The following is a 16,622-nucleotide window of genomic DNA, read 5'->3' on the forward strand; positions in this document are numbered from 1 at the left end:
CGTGCTTCTTGGCTCCTACTGGTTCGATAAACCTTGGTTTCTTACTGAGGGAAAACTTGCTGCTGTACGCATCACACCTTCCTCTTGGGGTTCCCAACGGACGCGTGCTGTACGCGTATCAGAGGTTTAAGTTAAGGTTAGTAGCAAAATGTTTCAGTCAAATTCCAGGTGTTGATTATAATGATGTATTCTCTCCGGTTGTGAAGCATAGTTCCATTCGTGCATTCTTTGGTATTGTGGCTATGCATGATCTTGAGCTTGAGCAGCTAGATGTAAAGACTGTTTTTCTGCATGGTGAGCTTGAGGAGGAGATATACATGGTCCAACTTGAAGGTTTTGTTGTGCCTGGTAAGGAGGATCTTGTTTGCAAGTTGAAGAGATCCCTTTATGGTCTGAAACAGTCTCCAAAACAATGATATAAAAGGTTTGATTCATTTATGCTTGCACATGAGTTTAAGAGATCTAAGTATGATAGTTGTGTTTATATCAAATTTGTTAATGGATCACCAATATACTTGCTGTTATATGTTGATGATATGTTGATTGCTGCCAAGAGCAAGAAAGAGATCACTACTTTAAAGTCAAAGTTAAGTAGTGAGTTTGAGATGAAGGATCTTGGTGCTGCTAAGAAAATACTAGGTATGGAAATTACAAGAGACAAAAAAATCTAGTGTGTTATTTCTTAGTCAGCAAAATTACATTTAAAAAGTTCTTCATCATTTTAATAAGCATGATGCGAAGTCTGTTAGTACACCAATTGCTTCTCACTTAAAATTATCAGCATTGCAATGTCCTGGTACTGATGAAGATATTGAGTACATGTCTCGAGTTCCATATTCTAGTGCTGTTGGTTCCTTGATGTATGCCATGGTTTGTTCTCGTCCTGATTTATCATATGCTATGAGTTTGGTCAGTCGATACCTGGCTGATCCTGGTAAAGAATATTGGAAAGTTGTTCAGTGGATTTTCAGGTACCTTTGTGGCACATCCAAAGCTTGCTTGAAGTTTGGCAAGACCGGTGAGGGACTTGTAGGCTATGTGGATTCAGATTTTGTTGCCGATTTGGATAAGAGAAGATCCTTCACGGGTTATGTGTTCACTGTTGGTGGATATGTGATGGCGTGTAACTCACACGTTCGTTGGGAACCCCAAGAGGAAGGTATGATGCGCACAGCAGCAAGTTTTCCCTCAGAAAGAAACCAAGGTTTATCGAACCAGGAGGAGCCAAGAAGCACGTTGAAGGTTGATGGCGGCGGGATGTAGTGCGGCGCAACACCAGGGATTCCGGCGCCAACGTGGAACCTGCACAACACAACCAAAGTACTTTGCCCCAACGAAACAGTGAGGTTGTCAATCTCACCGGCTTGCTGTAACAAAGGATTAACCGTATTGTGTGGAAGATGATTGTTTGCGAAAACAAGAGAACAAGTATTGCAGTAGATTGTATTTCAGTAAAGAGAATTGGACCGGGGTCCACAGTTCACTAGAGGTGTCTCTCCCATAAGATAAACAGCATGTTGGGTGAACAAATTACAGTTGGGCAATTGACAAATAAAGAGAGCATGACCATGCACATACATATCATGATGAGTATAGTGAGATTTAATTGGGCATTACGACAAAGTACATAGACCGCCATCCAACTGCATCTATGCCTAAAAAGTCCACCTTCAGGTTATCATCCGAACCCCCTCCAGTATTAAGTTGCAAAGCAACAGACAATTGCATTAAGTATTGCGCGTAATGTAACTAGTGACTACATCCTTGAACATAGCACCAATGTTTTATCCCTAGTGGCAACAGCACATCCATAACCTTAGAGGTTCTTGTCACCCCTCCAGATTCACGGAGACATGAACCCACTATCGAGCATAAATACTCCCTCTTGGAGTTACTAGCATCAACTTGGCCAGAGCATCTACTAATAACGGAGAGCATGCAAGATCATAAACAACACATAGACATAGCTTTGATAATCAACATAACAAGTATTCTCTATTCATCGGATCCCAACAAACGCAACATATAGAATTACAGATAGATGATCTTGATCATGTTAGGCAGCTCACAAGATCCGACAATGATAGCACAATGGGGAGAAGACAACCATCTAGCTACTGCTATGGACCCATAGTCCAGGGGTAGACTACTCACACATCACACCGGAGGCGACCATGGCGGCGTAGAGTCCTCCGGGGAGATGATTCCCCTCTCGGCGGGGTGCCGGAGGCGATCTCTGGATCCCCCGAGATGGGATCGGCGTTGGCGGCGTCTCTGGAAGGTTTTCCGTATCGTGGCTCTCGCATCGGGGGTTTCGTCACGGAGGCTTTAAGTAGGCGGAAGGGCAAGTCAGGAGGGGGCACAGGGGCCCCACACCATAGGCCGGCGCGGCCAGGGGGTGGGCCGCGCCGCCCTAGGGTTTGGGCACCCTGTGGCCCCACTTCGTTTCGTCTTTGGACTTCTGGAAGCTTCGTGGAAAAATAGGCCCCTGGGCGTTTATTTCGTCCAATTCCGAGAATATTTCCTTACTAGGATTTCTGAAACCAAAAACAGCAGAAAACAACAACTGGCACTTCGGTATCTTGTTAATAGGTTAGTTCCAGAAAATGCACGAATATGACATAAAGTGTGCATAAAACATGTAGATAACATCAATAATGTGGCATGGAACATAAGAAATTATCGATACGTTGGAGACGTATCAGCATCCCCAAGCTTAGTTCTGCTCGTCCCGAGCAGGTAAAACGATAACAAAGATAATTTCTGGAGTGACATGCCATCATAATCTTGATCATACTATTTGTAAAGCATATGTAGTGAATGCAGCGATCAAAACAATGTATATGACATGAGTAAACAAGTGAATCATAAAGGAAAGACTTTTCATGAATAGCACTTCAAGACAAGCATCAATTAAGTCTTGCATAAGAGTTAACTCATAAAGCAATAATTTAAAGTAAAAGCATTGAAGCAACACAAAAGAAGATTAAGTTTCAGCGGTTGCTTTCAACTTGTAACATGTATATCTCAATGATATTGTCAACATAGAGTAATATAATAAGTGCAATAAGCAAGTATGTAGGAATCAATGCACAGTTCACACAAGTGTTTGCTTCTTGAGGTGGAGAGAAATAGGTGAACTGACTCAACATTGAAAGTAAAAGAATTTTCCTCCATAGAGGAAAAGCATCGATTGCTATATTTGTGCTAGAGCTTTGATTTTGAAAACATGAAACAATTTTGTCAACGGTAGTAATAAAGCATATGTATCATGTAAATTATATCTTATAAGTTGCAAGCCTCATGCATAGTGTACTAATAGTGCCCGCACCTTGTCCTAATTAGCTTGGACTACCGGATCATCACAATGCACATGTTTTTACCAAGTGTCACAAAGGGGTACCTCTATGCCGCCTGTACAAAGGTCTAAGGAGAAAGCTCGCATTGGATTTCTCGCTATTGATTATTCTTCAACTTAGGCATCCATACCAGGACAACATAGACAACGAGATAATGGACTCCTCTTTTATGCATAAGCATGTAACAACAATTAATAATTTTCTCATTTGAGATTTGAGGATATATGTCCAAAACTGAAACTTCCACCATGAATCATGGCTTTAGTTAGCGGCCCAATGTTCTTCTCTAACAATATGCATGCTTAACCATAAGGTGGTAGATCGCTCTTACTTCAGACAAGATGAACATGCATAGCAACTCACATGAAATTCAACAATGAATAGTTGATGGCGTCCCCAGTGAACATGGTTATCGCACAACAAGCAACTTAATAAGAGATAAAGTGCATAATTACATATTCAATACCACAATAGTTTTTAAGCTATTTGTCCCATGAGCTATATATTGCAAAGGTGAATGATGGAATTTTAAAGGTAGCACTCAAGCAATTTACTTTGGAATGGCGGAAAATACCATGTAGTAGGTAGGTATGGTGGACACAAATGGCATAGTGGTTGGCTCAAGTATTTTGGATGCATGAGAAGTATTCCCTCTCGATACAAGGTTTAGGCTAGCAAGGCTTATTTGAAACAAACACAAGGATGAACCGGTGCAGCAAAACTCACATAAAAGACATATTGAAAACATTATAAGACTCTACACCGTCTTCCTTGTTGTTCAAACTCAATACTAGAAATTATCTAGACCTTAGAGAAACCAAATATGCAAACCAAATTTTAGCATGCTCTATGTATTTCTTCATTAATGGGTGCAAAGCATATGATGCAAGAGCTTAATCATGAGCACAACAATTGCCAAGTATCACATTACCCAAGACATTTATAGCAATTACTACATGTATCATTTTCCAATTCCAACCATATAACAATTTAACGAAGAAGAAACTTCGCCATGAATACTATGAGTAGAAACCAAGGACATACTTGTCCATATGCTACAGAGGAGCGTGTCTCTCTCCCATAAGGTGAATGCTAGGATCCATTTTATTCAAACAAAACAAAAACAAAAACAAACCGACGCTCCAAGAAAAAGCACATAAGATGTGATGGAATAAAAATATAGTTTCAGGGGAGGAACCTGATAATGTTGTCGATGAAGAAGGGGATGCCTTGGGCATCCCCAAGCTTAGACGCTTGAGTCTTCTTAATATATGCAGGGGTGAACCATCGGGGCATCCCCAAGCTTAGAGCTTTCACTCTCCTTGATCATGTTGCATCATACTCCTCTCTTGATCCTTGAAAACTTCCTCCACACCAAACTCGAAACAACTCATTAGAGGGTTAGTGCACAATAAAAATAAACATATTCAGAGGTGACACAATCATTCTTAACACTTCTGGACATTGCATAATGCTACTGGACATTAGTGGATCAAAGAAATTCATCCAACATAGCAAAAGAGGCAATGCGAAATAAAAGGCAGAATCTGTCAAAACAGAACAGTTCGTATTGACGAATTTTAAAATGGCACCAGACTTGCTCAAATGAAAATTCTCAAATTGAATGAAAGTTGCGTACATATCTGAGGATCATGCACGTAAATTGGCTTAATTTTCTGAGCTACCTACAGGGAGGTGGACCCAGATTCGTGACAGCAAAGAAATCTGGAACTGCGCAGTAATCCAAATCTAGTACTTACTTTTCTATCAACGGCTTTACTTGGCACAACAAAACACAAAACTAAGATAAGGAGAGGTTGCTACAGTAGTAAACAACTTCCAAGACACAAAATAAAAACAAAGTACTGTAGGTAAAAACATGGGTTATCTCCCAAGAAGTTCTTTCTTTATAGCCATTAAGATGGGCTCAGCAGTTTTAATGATGCACTCGCAAGAAATAGTATTTGAAGCAAAAGAGAGCATCAAGAGGCAAATTCAAAACAAATTTAAGCCTAACATGATTCCTATGAAAAGGAATCTTGTACACAAATAAATTCATGAAAAGCAAAGTGACAAGATCAGGAAGATAAAACAAGTGTAGTTTCAAAAATTTCAGCACATAAAGAGGTGTTTTAGTAACATGAAAATTTCTACAACCATATTTTCCTCTCTCATAATAACTTTCAGTAGCATCATGAGCAAACTCAACAATATAACTATCACATAAAGCATTCTTATCATGAGTCTCATGCATAAAATTATTACTCTCCACATAGGCATAATCAATTTTATTAGTTGTAGTGGGAGCAAATTCAACAAAGTAGCTATCATTATTATTCTCATCATCAAATATAAGAGGCATATTGTAATCATAATCAAATTTATCCTCCATAACAGACGGTACTAAAAGTCCAATATCATTATCATAAATAGGAGGCAAAGTATCATCAAAGTAAATTTTCTCCTCAATGCTTGGGGAATAAAAAGATCATGAAAACCAGCTTCCCCAAGCTTAGAACTTTCTATATTATTATCAACAATGGTGTTCAAAGCGTTCATACTAATATTACTACCAGCATGCAAATAAGATTCCATAGGTTTTTTAATTTTCGCATCAAACAATCCATGTTTTAAATCAGGAAATAGAAATAGAAGCTCATTCTTGTCCATTATGCCAAACTAGTGAAATAAAAACATGCATGATATTAAGTAAAGTAAAACAAGTAACTAATTTTTTGTGTTTTTGATATAGCAAACAAGATAGCAAATAAAGTAAAACTAGCAACTAATTTTTTTGTATTTTGATTTAGTGCAGCAAACAAAGTAGTAAATAAAACTAAGCAAGACAAAAACAAAGTAAAGAGACTGAGAAGTGGAGACTCCCCTTGCAGCGTGTCTTGATCTCCCCGGCAACGGCGCCAGAAATCTAGCTTGATGGCGTGTAACTCACACGTTCGTTGGGAACCCCAAGAGGAAGGTATAATGCGCACAGCAGCAAGTTTTCCCTCAGAAAGAAACCAAGGTTTATCGAACCAGGAGGAGCCAAGAAGCACGTTGAAGGTTGATGGCGGCGGGATGTAGTGCGGCGCAACACCAGGGATTCGGCGCCAACGTGGAACCTGCACAACACAACCAAAGTACTTTGCCCCAACGAAACAGTGAGGTTGTCAATCTCACCGGCTTGCTGTAACAAAGGATTAACCGTATTGTGTGGAAGATGATTGTTTGCAGAAAACAGTAGAACAAGTATTGCAGTAGATTGTATTTCAGTAAAGAGAATTGGACCGGGTTCCACAGTTCACTAGAGGTGTCTCTCCCATAAGATAAACAGCATGTTGGGTGAACAAATTACAGTTGGGCAATTGACAAATAAAGAGAGCATGACCATGCACATACATATCATGATGAGTATAGTGAGATTTAATTGGGCATTACGACAAAGTACATAGACCGCCATCCAACTGCATCTATGCCTAAAAAGTCCACCTTCAGGTTATCATCCGAACCCCCTCCAGTATTAAGTTGCAAAGCAACAGACAATTGCATTAAGTATTGCGCGTAATGTAACTAGTGACTACATCCTTGAACATAGCACCAATGTTTTATCCCTAGTGGCAACAGCACATCCATAACCTTAGAGGTTCTTGTCACCCCTCCAGATTCACGGAGACATGAACCCACTATCGAGCATAAATACTCCCTCTTGGAGTTACTAGCATCAACTTGGCCAGAGCATCTACTAATAACGGAGAGCATGCAAGATCATAAACAACACATAGACATAGCTTTGATAATCAACATAACAAGTATTCTCTATTCATCGGATCCCAACAAACGCAACATATAGAATTACAGATAGATGATCTTGATCATGTTAGGCAGCTCACAAGATCCGACAATGATAGCACAATGGGGAGAAGACAACCATCTAGCTACTGCTATGGACCCATAGTCCAGGGGTAGACTACTCACACATCACACCGGAGGCGACCATGGCGGCGTAGAGTCCTCCGGGAGATGATTCCCCTCTCCGGCAGGGTGCCGGAGGCGATCTCCTGGATCCCCCGAGATGGGATCGGCGTTGGCGGCGTCTCTGGAAGGTTTTCCGTATCGTGGCTCTCAGTACTGGGGGTTTCGTCACGGAGGCTTTAAGTAGGCGGAAGGGCAAGTCAGGAGGGGGCACAGGGGCCCCACACCATAGGCCGGCGCGGCCAGGGGGTGGGCCGCGCTGCCCTAGGGTTTGGGCACCCTGTGGCCCCACTTCGTTTCGTCTTTGGACTTCTGGAAGCTTCGTGGAAAAATAGGCCCCTGGGCGTTTATTTCGTCCAATTCCGAGAATATTTCCTTACTAGGATTTCTGAAACCAAAAACAGCAGAAAACAACAACTGGCACTTCGGTATCTTGTTAATAGGTTAGTTCCAGAAAATGCACGAATATGACATAAAGTGTGCATAAAACATGTAGATAACATCAATAATGTGGCATGGAACATAAGAAATTATCGATACGTTGGAGACGTATCAGCATCCCCAAGCTTAGTTCTGCTCGTCCCGAGCAGGTAAAACGATAACAAAGATAATTTCTGGAGTGACATGCCATCATAATCTTGATCATACTATTTGTAAAGCATATGTAGTGAATGCAGCGATCAAAACAATGTATATGACATGAGTAAACAAGTGAATCATAAAGGAAAGACTTTTCATGAATAGCACTTCAAGACAAGCATCAATTAAGTCTTGCATAAGAGTTAACTCATAAAGCAATAATTTAAAGTAAAAGCATTGAAGCAACACAAAAGAAGATTAAGTTTCAGCGGTTGCTTTCAACTTGTAACATGTATATCTCAATGATATTGTCAACATAGAGTAATATAATAAGTGCAATAAGCAAGTATGTAGGAATCAATGCACAGTTCACACAAGTGTTTGCTTCTTGAGGTGGAGAGAAATAGGTGAACTGACTCAACATTGAAAGTAAAAGAATTGTCCTCCATAGAGGAAAAGCATCGATTGCTATATTTGTGCTAGAGCTTTGATTTTGAAAACATGAAACAATTTTGTCAACGGTAGTAATAAAGCATATGTATCATGTAAATTATATCTTATAAGTTGCAAGCCTCATGCATAGTGTACTAATAGTGCCCGCACCTTGTCCTAATTAGCTTGGACTACCGGATCATCACAATGCACATGTTTTTACCAAGTGTCACAAAGGGGTACCTCTATGCCGCCTGTACAAAGGTCTAAGGAGAAAGCTCGCATTGGATTTCTCGCTATTGATTATTCTTCAACTTAGGCATCCATACCAGGACAACATAGACAACAGATAATGGACTCCTCTTTTATGCATAAGCATGTAACAACAATTAATAATTTTCTCATTTGAGATTTGAGGATATATGTCCAAAACTGAAACTTCCACCATGAATCATGGCTTTAGTTAGCGGCCCAATGTTCTTCTCTAACAATATGCATGCTTAACCATAAGGTGGTAGATCGCTCTTACTTCAGACAAGACGAACATGCATAGCAACTCACATGAAATTCAACAATGAATAGTTGATGGCGTCCCCAGTGAACATGGTTATCGCACAACAAGCAACTTAATAAGAGATAAAGTGCATAATTACATATTCAATACCACAATAGTTTTTAAGCTATTTGTCCCATGAGCTATATATTGCAAAGGTGAATGATGGAATTTTAAAGGTAGCACTCAAGCAATTTACTTTGGAATGGCGGAAAATACCATGTAGTAGGTAGGTATGGTGGACACAAATGGCATAGTGGTTGGCTCAAGTATTTTGGATGCATGAGAAGTATTCCCTCTCGATACAAGGTTTAGGCTAGCAAGGCTTATTTGAAACAAACACAAGGATGAACCGGTGCAGCAAAACTCACATAAAAGACATATTGAAAACATTATAAGACTCTACACCGTCTTCCTTGTTGTTCAAACTCAATACTAGAAATTATCTAGACCTTAGAGAAACCAAATATGCAAACCAAATTTTAGCATGCTCTATGTATTTCTTCATTAATGGGTGCAAAGCATATGATGCAAGAGCTTAATCATGAGCACAACAATTGCCAAGTATCACATTACCCAAGACATTTATAGCAATTACTACATGTATCATTTTCCAATTCCAACCATATAACAATTTAACGAAGAAGAAACTTCGCCATGAATACTATGAGTAGAAACCAAGGACATACTTGTCCATATGCTACAGAGGAGCGTGTCTCTCTCCCATAAGGTGAATGCTAGGATCCATTTTATTCAAACAAAACAAAAACAAAAACAAACCGACGCTCCAAGAAAAAGCACATAAGATGTGATGGAATAAAAATATAGTTTCAGGGGAGGAACCTGATAATGTTGTCGATGAAGAAGGGGATGCCTTGGGCATCCCCAAGCTTAGACGCTTGAGTCTTCTTAATATATGCAGGGGTGAACCATTGGGGCATCCCCAAGCTTAGAGCTTTCACTCTCCTTGATCATGTTGCATCATACTCCTCTCTTGATCCTTGAAAACTTCCTCCACACCAAACTCGAAACAACTCATTAGAGGGTTAGTGCACAATAAAAATAAACATATTCAGAGGTGACACAATCATTCTTAACACTTCTGGACATTGCATAATGCTACTGGACATTAGTGGATCAAAGAAATTCATCCAACATAGCAAAAGAGGCAATGCGAAATAAAAGGCAGAATCTGTCAAAACAGAACAGTTCGTATTGAAGAATTTTAAAATGGCACCAGACTTGCTCAAATGAAAATTCTCAAATTGAATGAAAGTTGCGTACATATCTGAGGATCATGCACGTAAATTGGCTTAATTTTCTGAGCTACCTACAGGGAGGTGGACCCAGATTCGTGACAGCAAAGAAATCTGGAACTGCGCAGTAATCCAAATCTAGTACTTACTTTTCTATCAACGGCTTTACTTGGCACAACAAAACACAAAACTAAGATAAGGAGAGGTTGCTACAGTAGTAAACAACTTCCAAGACACAAAATAAAAACAAAGTACTGTAGGTAAAAACATGGGTTATCTCCCAAGAAGTTCTTTCTTTATAGCCATTAAGATGGGCTCAGCAGTTTTAATGATGCACTCGCAAGAAATAGTATTTGAAGCAAAAGAGAGCATCAAGAGGCAAATTCAAAACAAATTTAAGCCTAACATGATTCCTATGAAAAGGAATCTTGTACACAAATAAATTCATGAAAAGCAAAGTGACAAGATCAGGAAGATAAAACAAGTGTAGTTTCAAAAATTTCAGCACATAAAGAGGTGTTTTAGTAACATGAAAATTTCTACAACCATATTTTCCTCTCTCATAATAACTTTCAGTAGCATCATGAGCAAACTCAACAATATAACTATCACATAAAGCATTCTTATCATGAGTCTCATGCATAAAATTATTACTCTCCACATAGGCATAATCAATTTTATTAGTTGTAGTGGGAGCAAATTCAACAAAGTAGCTATCATTATTATTCTCATCATCAAATATAAGAGGCATATTGTAATCATAATCAAATTTATCCTCCATAACAGACGGTACTAAAAGTCCAATATCATTATCATAAATAGGAGGCAAAGTATCATCAAAGTAAATTTTCTCCTCAATGCTTGGGGGAATAAAAAGATCATGAAAACCAGCTTCCCCAAGCTTAGAACTTTCTATATTATTATCAACAATGGTGTTCAAAGCATTCATACTAATATTACTACCAGCATGCAAATAAGATTCCATAGGTTTTTTAATTTTCGCATCAAACAATCCATGTTTTAAATCAGGAAATAGAAATAGAAGCTCATTCTTGTCCATTATGCCAAACTAGTGAAATAAAAACATGCATGATATTAAGTAAAGTAAAACAAGTAACTAATTTTTTTGTGTTTTTGATATAGCAAACAAGATAGCAAATAAAGTAAAACTAGCAACTAATTTTTTTGTATTTTGATTTAGTGCAGCAAACAAAGTAGTAAATAAAACTAAGCAAGACAAAAACAAAGTAAAGAGATTGAGAAGTGGAGACTCCCCTTGCAGCGTGTCTTGATCTCCCCGGCAACGGCGCCAGAAATCTAGCTTGATGGCGTGTAACTCACACGTTCGTTGGGAACCCCAAGAGGAAGGTATAATGCGCACAGCAGCAAGTTTTCCCTCAGAAAGAAACCAAGGTTTATCGAACCAGGAGGAGCCAAGAAGCACGTTGAAGGTTGATGGCGGCGGGATGTAGTGCGGCGCAACACCAGGGATTCCGGCGCCAACGTGGAACCTGCACAACACAACCAAAGTACTTTGCCCCAACGAAACAGTGAGGTTGTCAATCTCACCGGCTTGCTGTAACAAAGGATTAACCGTATTGTGTGGAAGATGATTGTTTGCAGAAAACAGTAGAACAAGTATTGCAGTAGATTGTATTTCAGTAAAGAGAATTGGACCGGGTTCCACAGTTCACTAGAGGTGTCTCTCCCATAAGATAAACAGCATGTTGGGTGAACAAATTACAGTTGGGCAATTGACAAATAAAGAGAGCATGACCATGCACATACATATCATGATGAGTATAGTGAGATTTAATTGGGCATTACGACAAAGTACATAGACCGCCATCCAACTGCATCTATGCCTAAAAAGTCCACCTTCAGGTTATCATCCGAACCCCCTCCAGTATTAAGTTGCAAAGCAACAGACAATTGCATTAAGTATTGCGCGTAATGTAACTAGTGACTACATCCTTGAACATAGCACCAATGTTTTATCCCTAGTGGCAACAGCACATCCATAACCTTAGAGGTTCTTGTCACCCCTCCAGATTCACGGAGACATGAACCCACTATCGAGCATAAATACTCCCTCTTGGAGTTACTAGCATCAACTTGGCCAGAGCATCTACTAATAACGGAGAGCATGCAAGATCATAAACAACACATAGACATAGCTTTGATAATCAACATAACAAGTATTCTCTATTCATCGGATCCCAACAAACGCAACATATAGAATTACAGATAGATGATCTTGATCATGTTAGGCAGCTCACAAGATCCGACAATGATAGCACAATGGGGAGAAGACAACCATCTAGCTACTGCTATGGACCCATAGTCCAGGGGTAGACTACTCACACATCACACCGGAGGCGACCATGGCGGCGTAGAGTCCTCCGGGAGATGATTCCCCTCTCCGGCAGGATGCCGGAGACGACCTCCTGGATCCCCCGAGATGGGATCGGCGTTGGCGGCGTCTCTGGAAGGTTTTCCGTATCGTGGCTCTCGGTACTGGGGGTTTCGTCACGGAGGCTTTAAGTAGGCGGAAGGGCAAGTCAGGAGGGGGCACAGGGGCCCCACACCATAGGCCGGCGCGGCCAGGGGGTGGGCCGCGCCGCCCTAGGGTTTGGGCACCCTGTGGCCCCACTTCGTTTCGTCTTCGGACTTCTGGAAGCTTCGTGGAAAAATAGGCCCCTGGGCGTTGATTTCGTCCAATTCCGAGAATATTTCCTTAGTAGGATTTCTGAAACCAAAAACAGCAGAAAACAGCAACTGGCACTTCGGCATCTTGTTAATAGGTTAGTTCCAGAAAATGCACGAATATGACATAAAGTGTGCATAAAACATGTAGATAACATCAATAATGTGGCATGGAACATAAGAAATTATCGATACGTTGGAGACGTATCAATATGCTGTGAGTTGGAAGGCAACGTTACAATCTGTTGTTGCTCAATCTACAACTGAAGCAGAATATATAGCAATTAATGAAGCTTGCAAAGAGTCTCTTTGGTTGAAAGGTTTGTATGCTGAGCTTTGTGGAGATGATTCTTGCGTTAACTTGTTTTCTGACAGTCAAAGTGCAATATACCTTACTAAAGTTCAAATGTTCCATGAGAGGACAAAGCACATTGATATCAAGTACCATTATGTACGCGACATTGTTGCTCAAGGTAAACTAAAGGTATGCAAGATAAGTACTCATGATAATCCTGCTGATATGATGACAAAGCCAGTTCCTGTTTCCAAGTTTGAGCTTTGCTCGAGCTTGGTTGGTATAACTGTTTAGCCCAAGTGGCTGTTGGCGCCAGCAAGTGTTTTTCTGTGTTGTTCAGGAGATTGTTGAAATTCATGCTACAAGATGGAATTTGTCTCAAGGCGGAGTTTATTGTATTGTGATCAAAATTCATATACTAAAGGGAGGCACTTCTGACGAGCGGAGCGAGGCCCGTCGCCGGAGGCTTGGGCCGAAGCGTAGCGGAGTCAGAAGTTAGCCCATACGTCGTGCCCTGCATGGACGCCTGCGAAGGGGGTGCGGGGCAGCCCCCCGCGGTACGGTACAGATCGCTGACACCACCTATATGTACATCTTGTAAGCCGTCGGCTAGGGTTTATCAGATTATAAGATAACCCACGACGTTTGTAAACACCTCCCGATATAGTGATGTTTTGCTGGCTGGGGCCCGTGGTTTTTCCCCTTCTGTGTTGGAAGAGGTTTTCCACGTTAAATCTTGTGTCCCCTACGTGTGTTCTTGTTTCGTTCTTCGTTATTTGTGTCGCTTTTATAACAGACCCCATCTTAGAAAGTCAGTAAGGGCATCAACCAGAACGATGCCAAAACTGTCGGAAAGCCAACATGGCTCCGACGGCGCCGAGCGAGCAGGTCACCAGCAACCGAGCAAACAACTCAGAGCAAGCACGGCCGCCAGCGGATCGGGCATGGTGGCGGAAATGGACTCCGGCCACCCACCCACGACCGACAGGGGAAGTGGGGCGACCAAGCCTGCCTGGCCCAGATCTATGCCCGCAGGCCCAGATATGCCCGCAGACACCACCCACACACCGGCGGTCAGGGCATCGCCCAGGCAACCCCGACGCAACCACCCACTTCGCCGCGACCATAGCAGGAGCCATGCTGGCCCAAAACGAACTCTAGGCGGCCAAGCACCAAACCCTAGGCATCCAAAGAACTTGGCTGATGGCGGCAAGGCAGCACCACGCAGGAAGCACCAGCCACGTCGCGACCGCCGTCCACACGTTCCCCAACGGCTGGAGCAGCGCCAACCCAGAATGGAGTCAGCGAGCCTCCCCACCGCAAGGAAGGGAGGCGCCCCATCGGGTCCAGGGCATTTCACATGTTCACATATGTGATATGTGGACGGTCCAGGCGCTGCTTACCAAACCGGTGTAAATCCGATTCCGGTTTTTTCGGGTTCAACTACTAGTCGATTACAGACTATGCAAGGCAGCCAAAGGAATTGCGAACCAGACACCAAAATAATTTATCTCGGAGTCCAGGCGAAAGCAATAATCCATGATTAAGTCGATTTATAGAGCTGACTCATAAACTCCCGAGGCGGATTAATTCAGATGATCAGATCAATATTTTTATATGATAAAAAAGATTAGCAGTACACAGCCAGGCAACTAATCATGGCTAATAATTATAATATACTTGAATCCGGGGAAAATAATGGCAATTCTGTTTTGGCTTTAAGAAGAAAACTTGCTGCGAAAGAAAGAATCCAATTCTTCGAGAGAAGATCTCGTCTACTTTGATGGGTCGGTGAAGAAGTTGTTGATGGATGGCATGATCTCCGAAGACTTGCCGTCGATGAACCTCCTGAACGGGTGGCGGGAGTAGCGGCGGCCCTCGTCGTGGTTGTCCAGGATCCCGGCCGCCCTGTTCTCCTTGGTGACCCGGACTTCTGGGTTGGTGGTGATGTTGCGCACGAGCTGCATGGCGCAGATCCCTACGGCGACGCCGGTCGCCGCGAAGATCGGGTAGGCCTGCGTACCAACCGGAGGAGATCATCAGAAACCGAAACCGAAAATACACAGTGCGATTACGATCGAGATAACAGCAAGATTACGATCCAGATAACAGCCAGGTTATCTCAGATGACTAGTACAACTAGATCTAGCACTCGATCAGAAACGACCTATGAAAGAGAAGGTTTGGTTTGGAAGCGTTACCTCGGGCCGGAGCCACCTGGTCTTCCACGCGCTAGAGGCAGCCGCCGCCATTGGTCTTGCTTCTCTTCGTCCTCTTTCTACGGGTGGTCGATCTGGGAATCTGGTATGCGAGAACTAGCCTGGCTGCCAACTATCAAGGGATTGCTTTTTCGGCGAAGCCCACCGACCTTTTATATAGAGGAGTTGGAAGGGGGTTGGCGGCGCGTTTTGGTTGTGACGGTGGGAAAGAGGGGGGAGAGTTTTCTAATCGGATACGAAGGCGGAAACGCTCACGAATTCCGGGATTTTGGGGTATTTTTCACACGCGGAATTCTGATTCTAGTTCTAGACCAACGCGAAAAGCCAGCGCTGGCGAAACAAGACTTGGCGACTTTGCCAAGGGTCCAACTTCACAACGTGGAAGTTCTCTCCCTCTCTAGTTTTCCCACCGTGCTGATGCTTCCTTAGCTCTTGTTCCCAGGAGCCCGGGAAGACCGACGTCGTCGACCACCGTCTCCGTCCGCCCCTGCCCATCAGCGGCCTCTGCCCACGACGCTTCGCGGCGCAGCCCCCCACCTCCTGATACCATCACGACGTCCTCAACCACCTCTCCATTGCCCGACAGCAAACAAACTCCAGGCATGGTACTGCCGGACCTCAACTGCAGTCCACCTGAACTAAACATGAGGAAGAAGGGAATATAACAGGAGCTCAAAATGCAGGCACTCAATGAATTTGCGGCAAGTAAATTCGCACTGTCAGATACTACAAACTCAGGGAAATCAGTTTAGACTTCCGTGCAGGCTAAATTTCAGTGACATGTCAACAAAAATTCCTGCAAGATACTCCATTGTGCTTCAAATATTAATCGTACGAAATGTTATTCAACAGCTATACTAACGGAAATTCAATTCGGCTCCCAGGTGCATATGCTCCCTCTATCAAAAAATTATATTTCGAAATGTCAAAAAATTTTGACAAAAAATTTCATATGTACATCTCCACAATATACGTACGTTTGTAAAGTTTCACGAGGAACCAATATGTTTTGTGGTCTGTGTAAAAAGGAGAAAATTTATTTTCTGAAAAGCCTTATTTTCAGCATTGAATTTTGTCTTTTTTACACACGTCACACAACAAGTCGGATTTTTATGAAACGACTTTGTGAGCGTGTAGCACATGAAGATGTACGTTTGATTTTTTCGTTTCAATTTTTTGAAATTTCAAAATGTATATAACATGCATTTCAAAATAAAGGGAGCATATGCTCCCATGTGCCAAAACACCATTCCC

The 16,622-nt window shown here is 42.0% G+C and overlaps 1 protein-coding gene across 1 annotated transcript; it reads right to left on the reverse strand.

The window, feature by feature from the left end:
- Positions 1 to 14,748: 14,748 nt before the first annotated feature.
- LOC127316585 (uncharacterized) lies at positions 14,749 to 15,522 on the reverse strand. Its single transcript, XM_051347027.2, has 2 exons — positions 15,351 to 15,522; positions 14,749 to 15,164 (listed from the first exon to the last, which is right to left on the reverse strand). The coding sequence occupies exons 1-2, from the start codon at positions 15,399 to 15,401 to the stop codon at positions 14,925 to 14,927; spliced, it is 291 nt and encodes a 96-aa protein (XP_051202987.1). The 5' UTR covers positions 15,402 to 15,522; the 3' UTR covers positions 14,749 to 14,924.
- Between the last annotated feature and the right edge of the window lie 1,100 nt (positions 15,523 to 16,622).

Source organism: Lolium perenne, chromosome 7, assembly GCF_019359855.2.
Source record: "Lolium perenne isolate Kyuss_39 chromosome 7, Kyuss_2.0, whole genome shotgun sequence".
In the NCBI taxonomy this organism is placed as follows: domain Eukaryota; kingdom Viridiplantae; phylum Streptophyta; class Magnoliopsida; order Poales; family Poaceae; genus Lolium; species Lolium perenne.

Coding starts and splice junctions, on each gene's coding strand:
- LOC127316585 (XM_051347027.2), bottom strand. CDS start 15,401: ATGGCGGCGGCTGCCTCTAGCGCGTGGAAGACCAGGTGGCTCCGGCCC. Junction 15,165..15,350: donor CCAGGTGGCTCCGGCCCGAG/GTAACGCTTCCA, acceptor GTTGGTACGCAG/GCCTACCCGATCTTCGCGGC.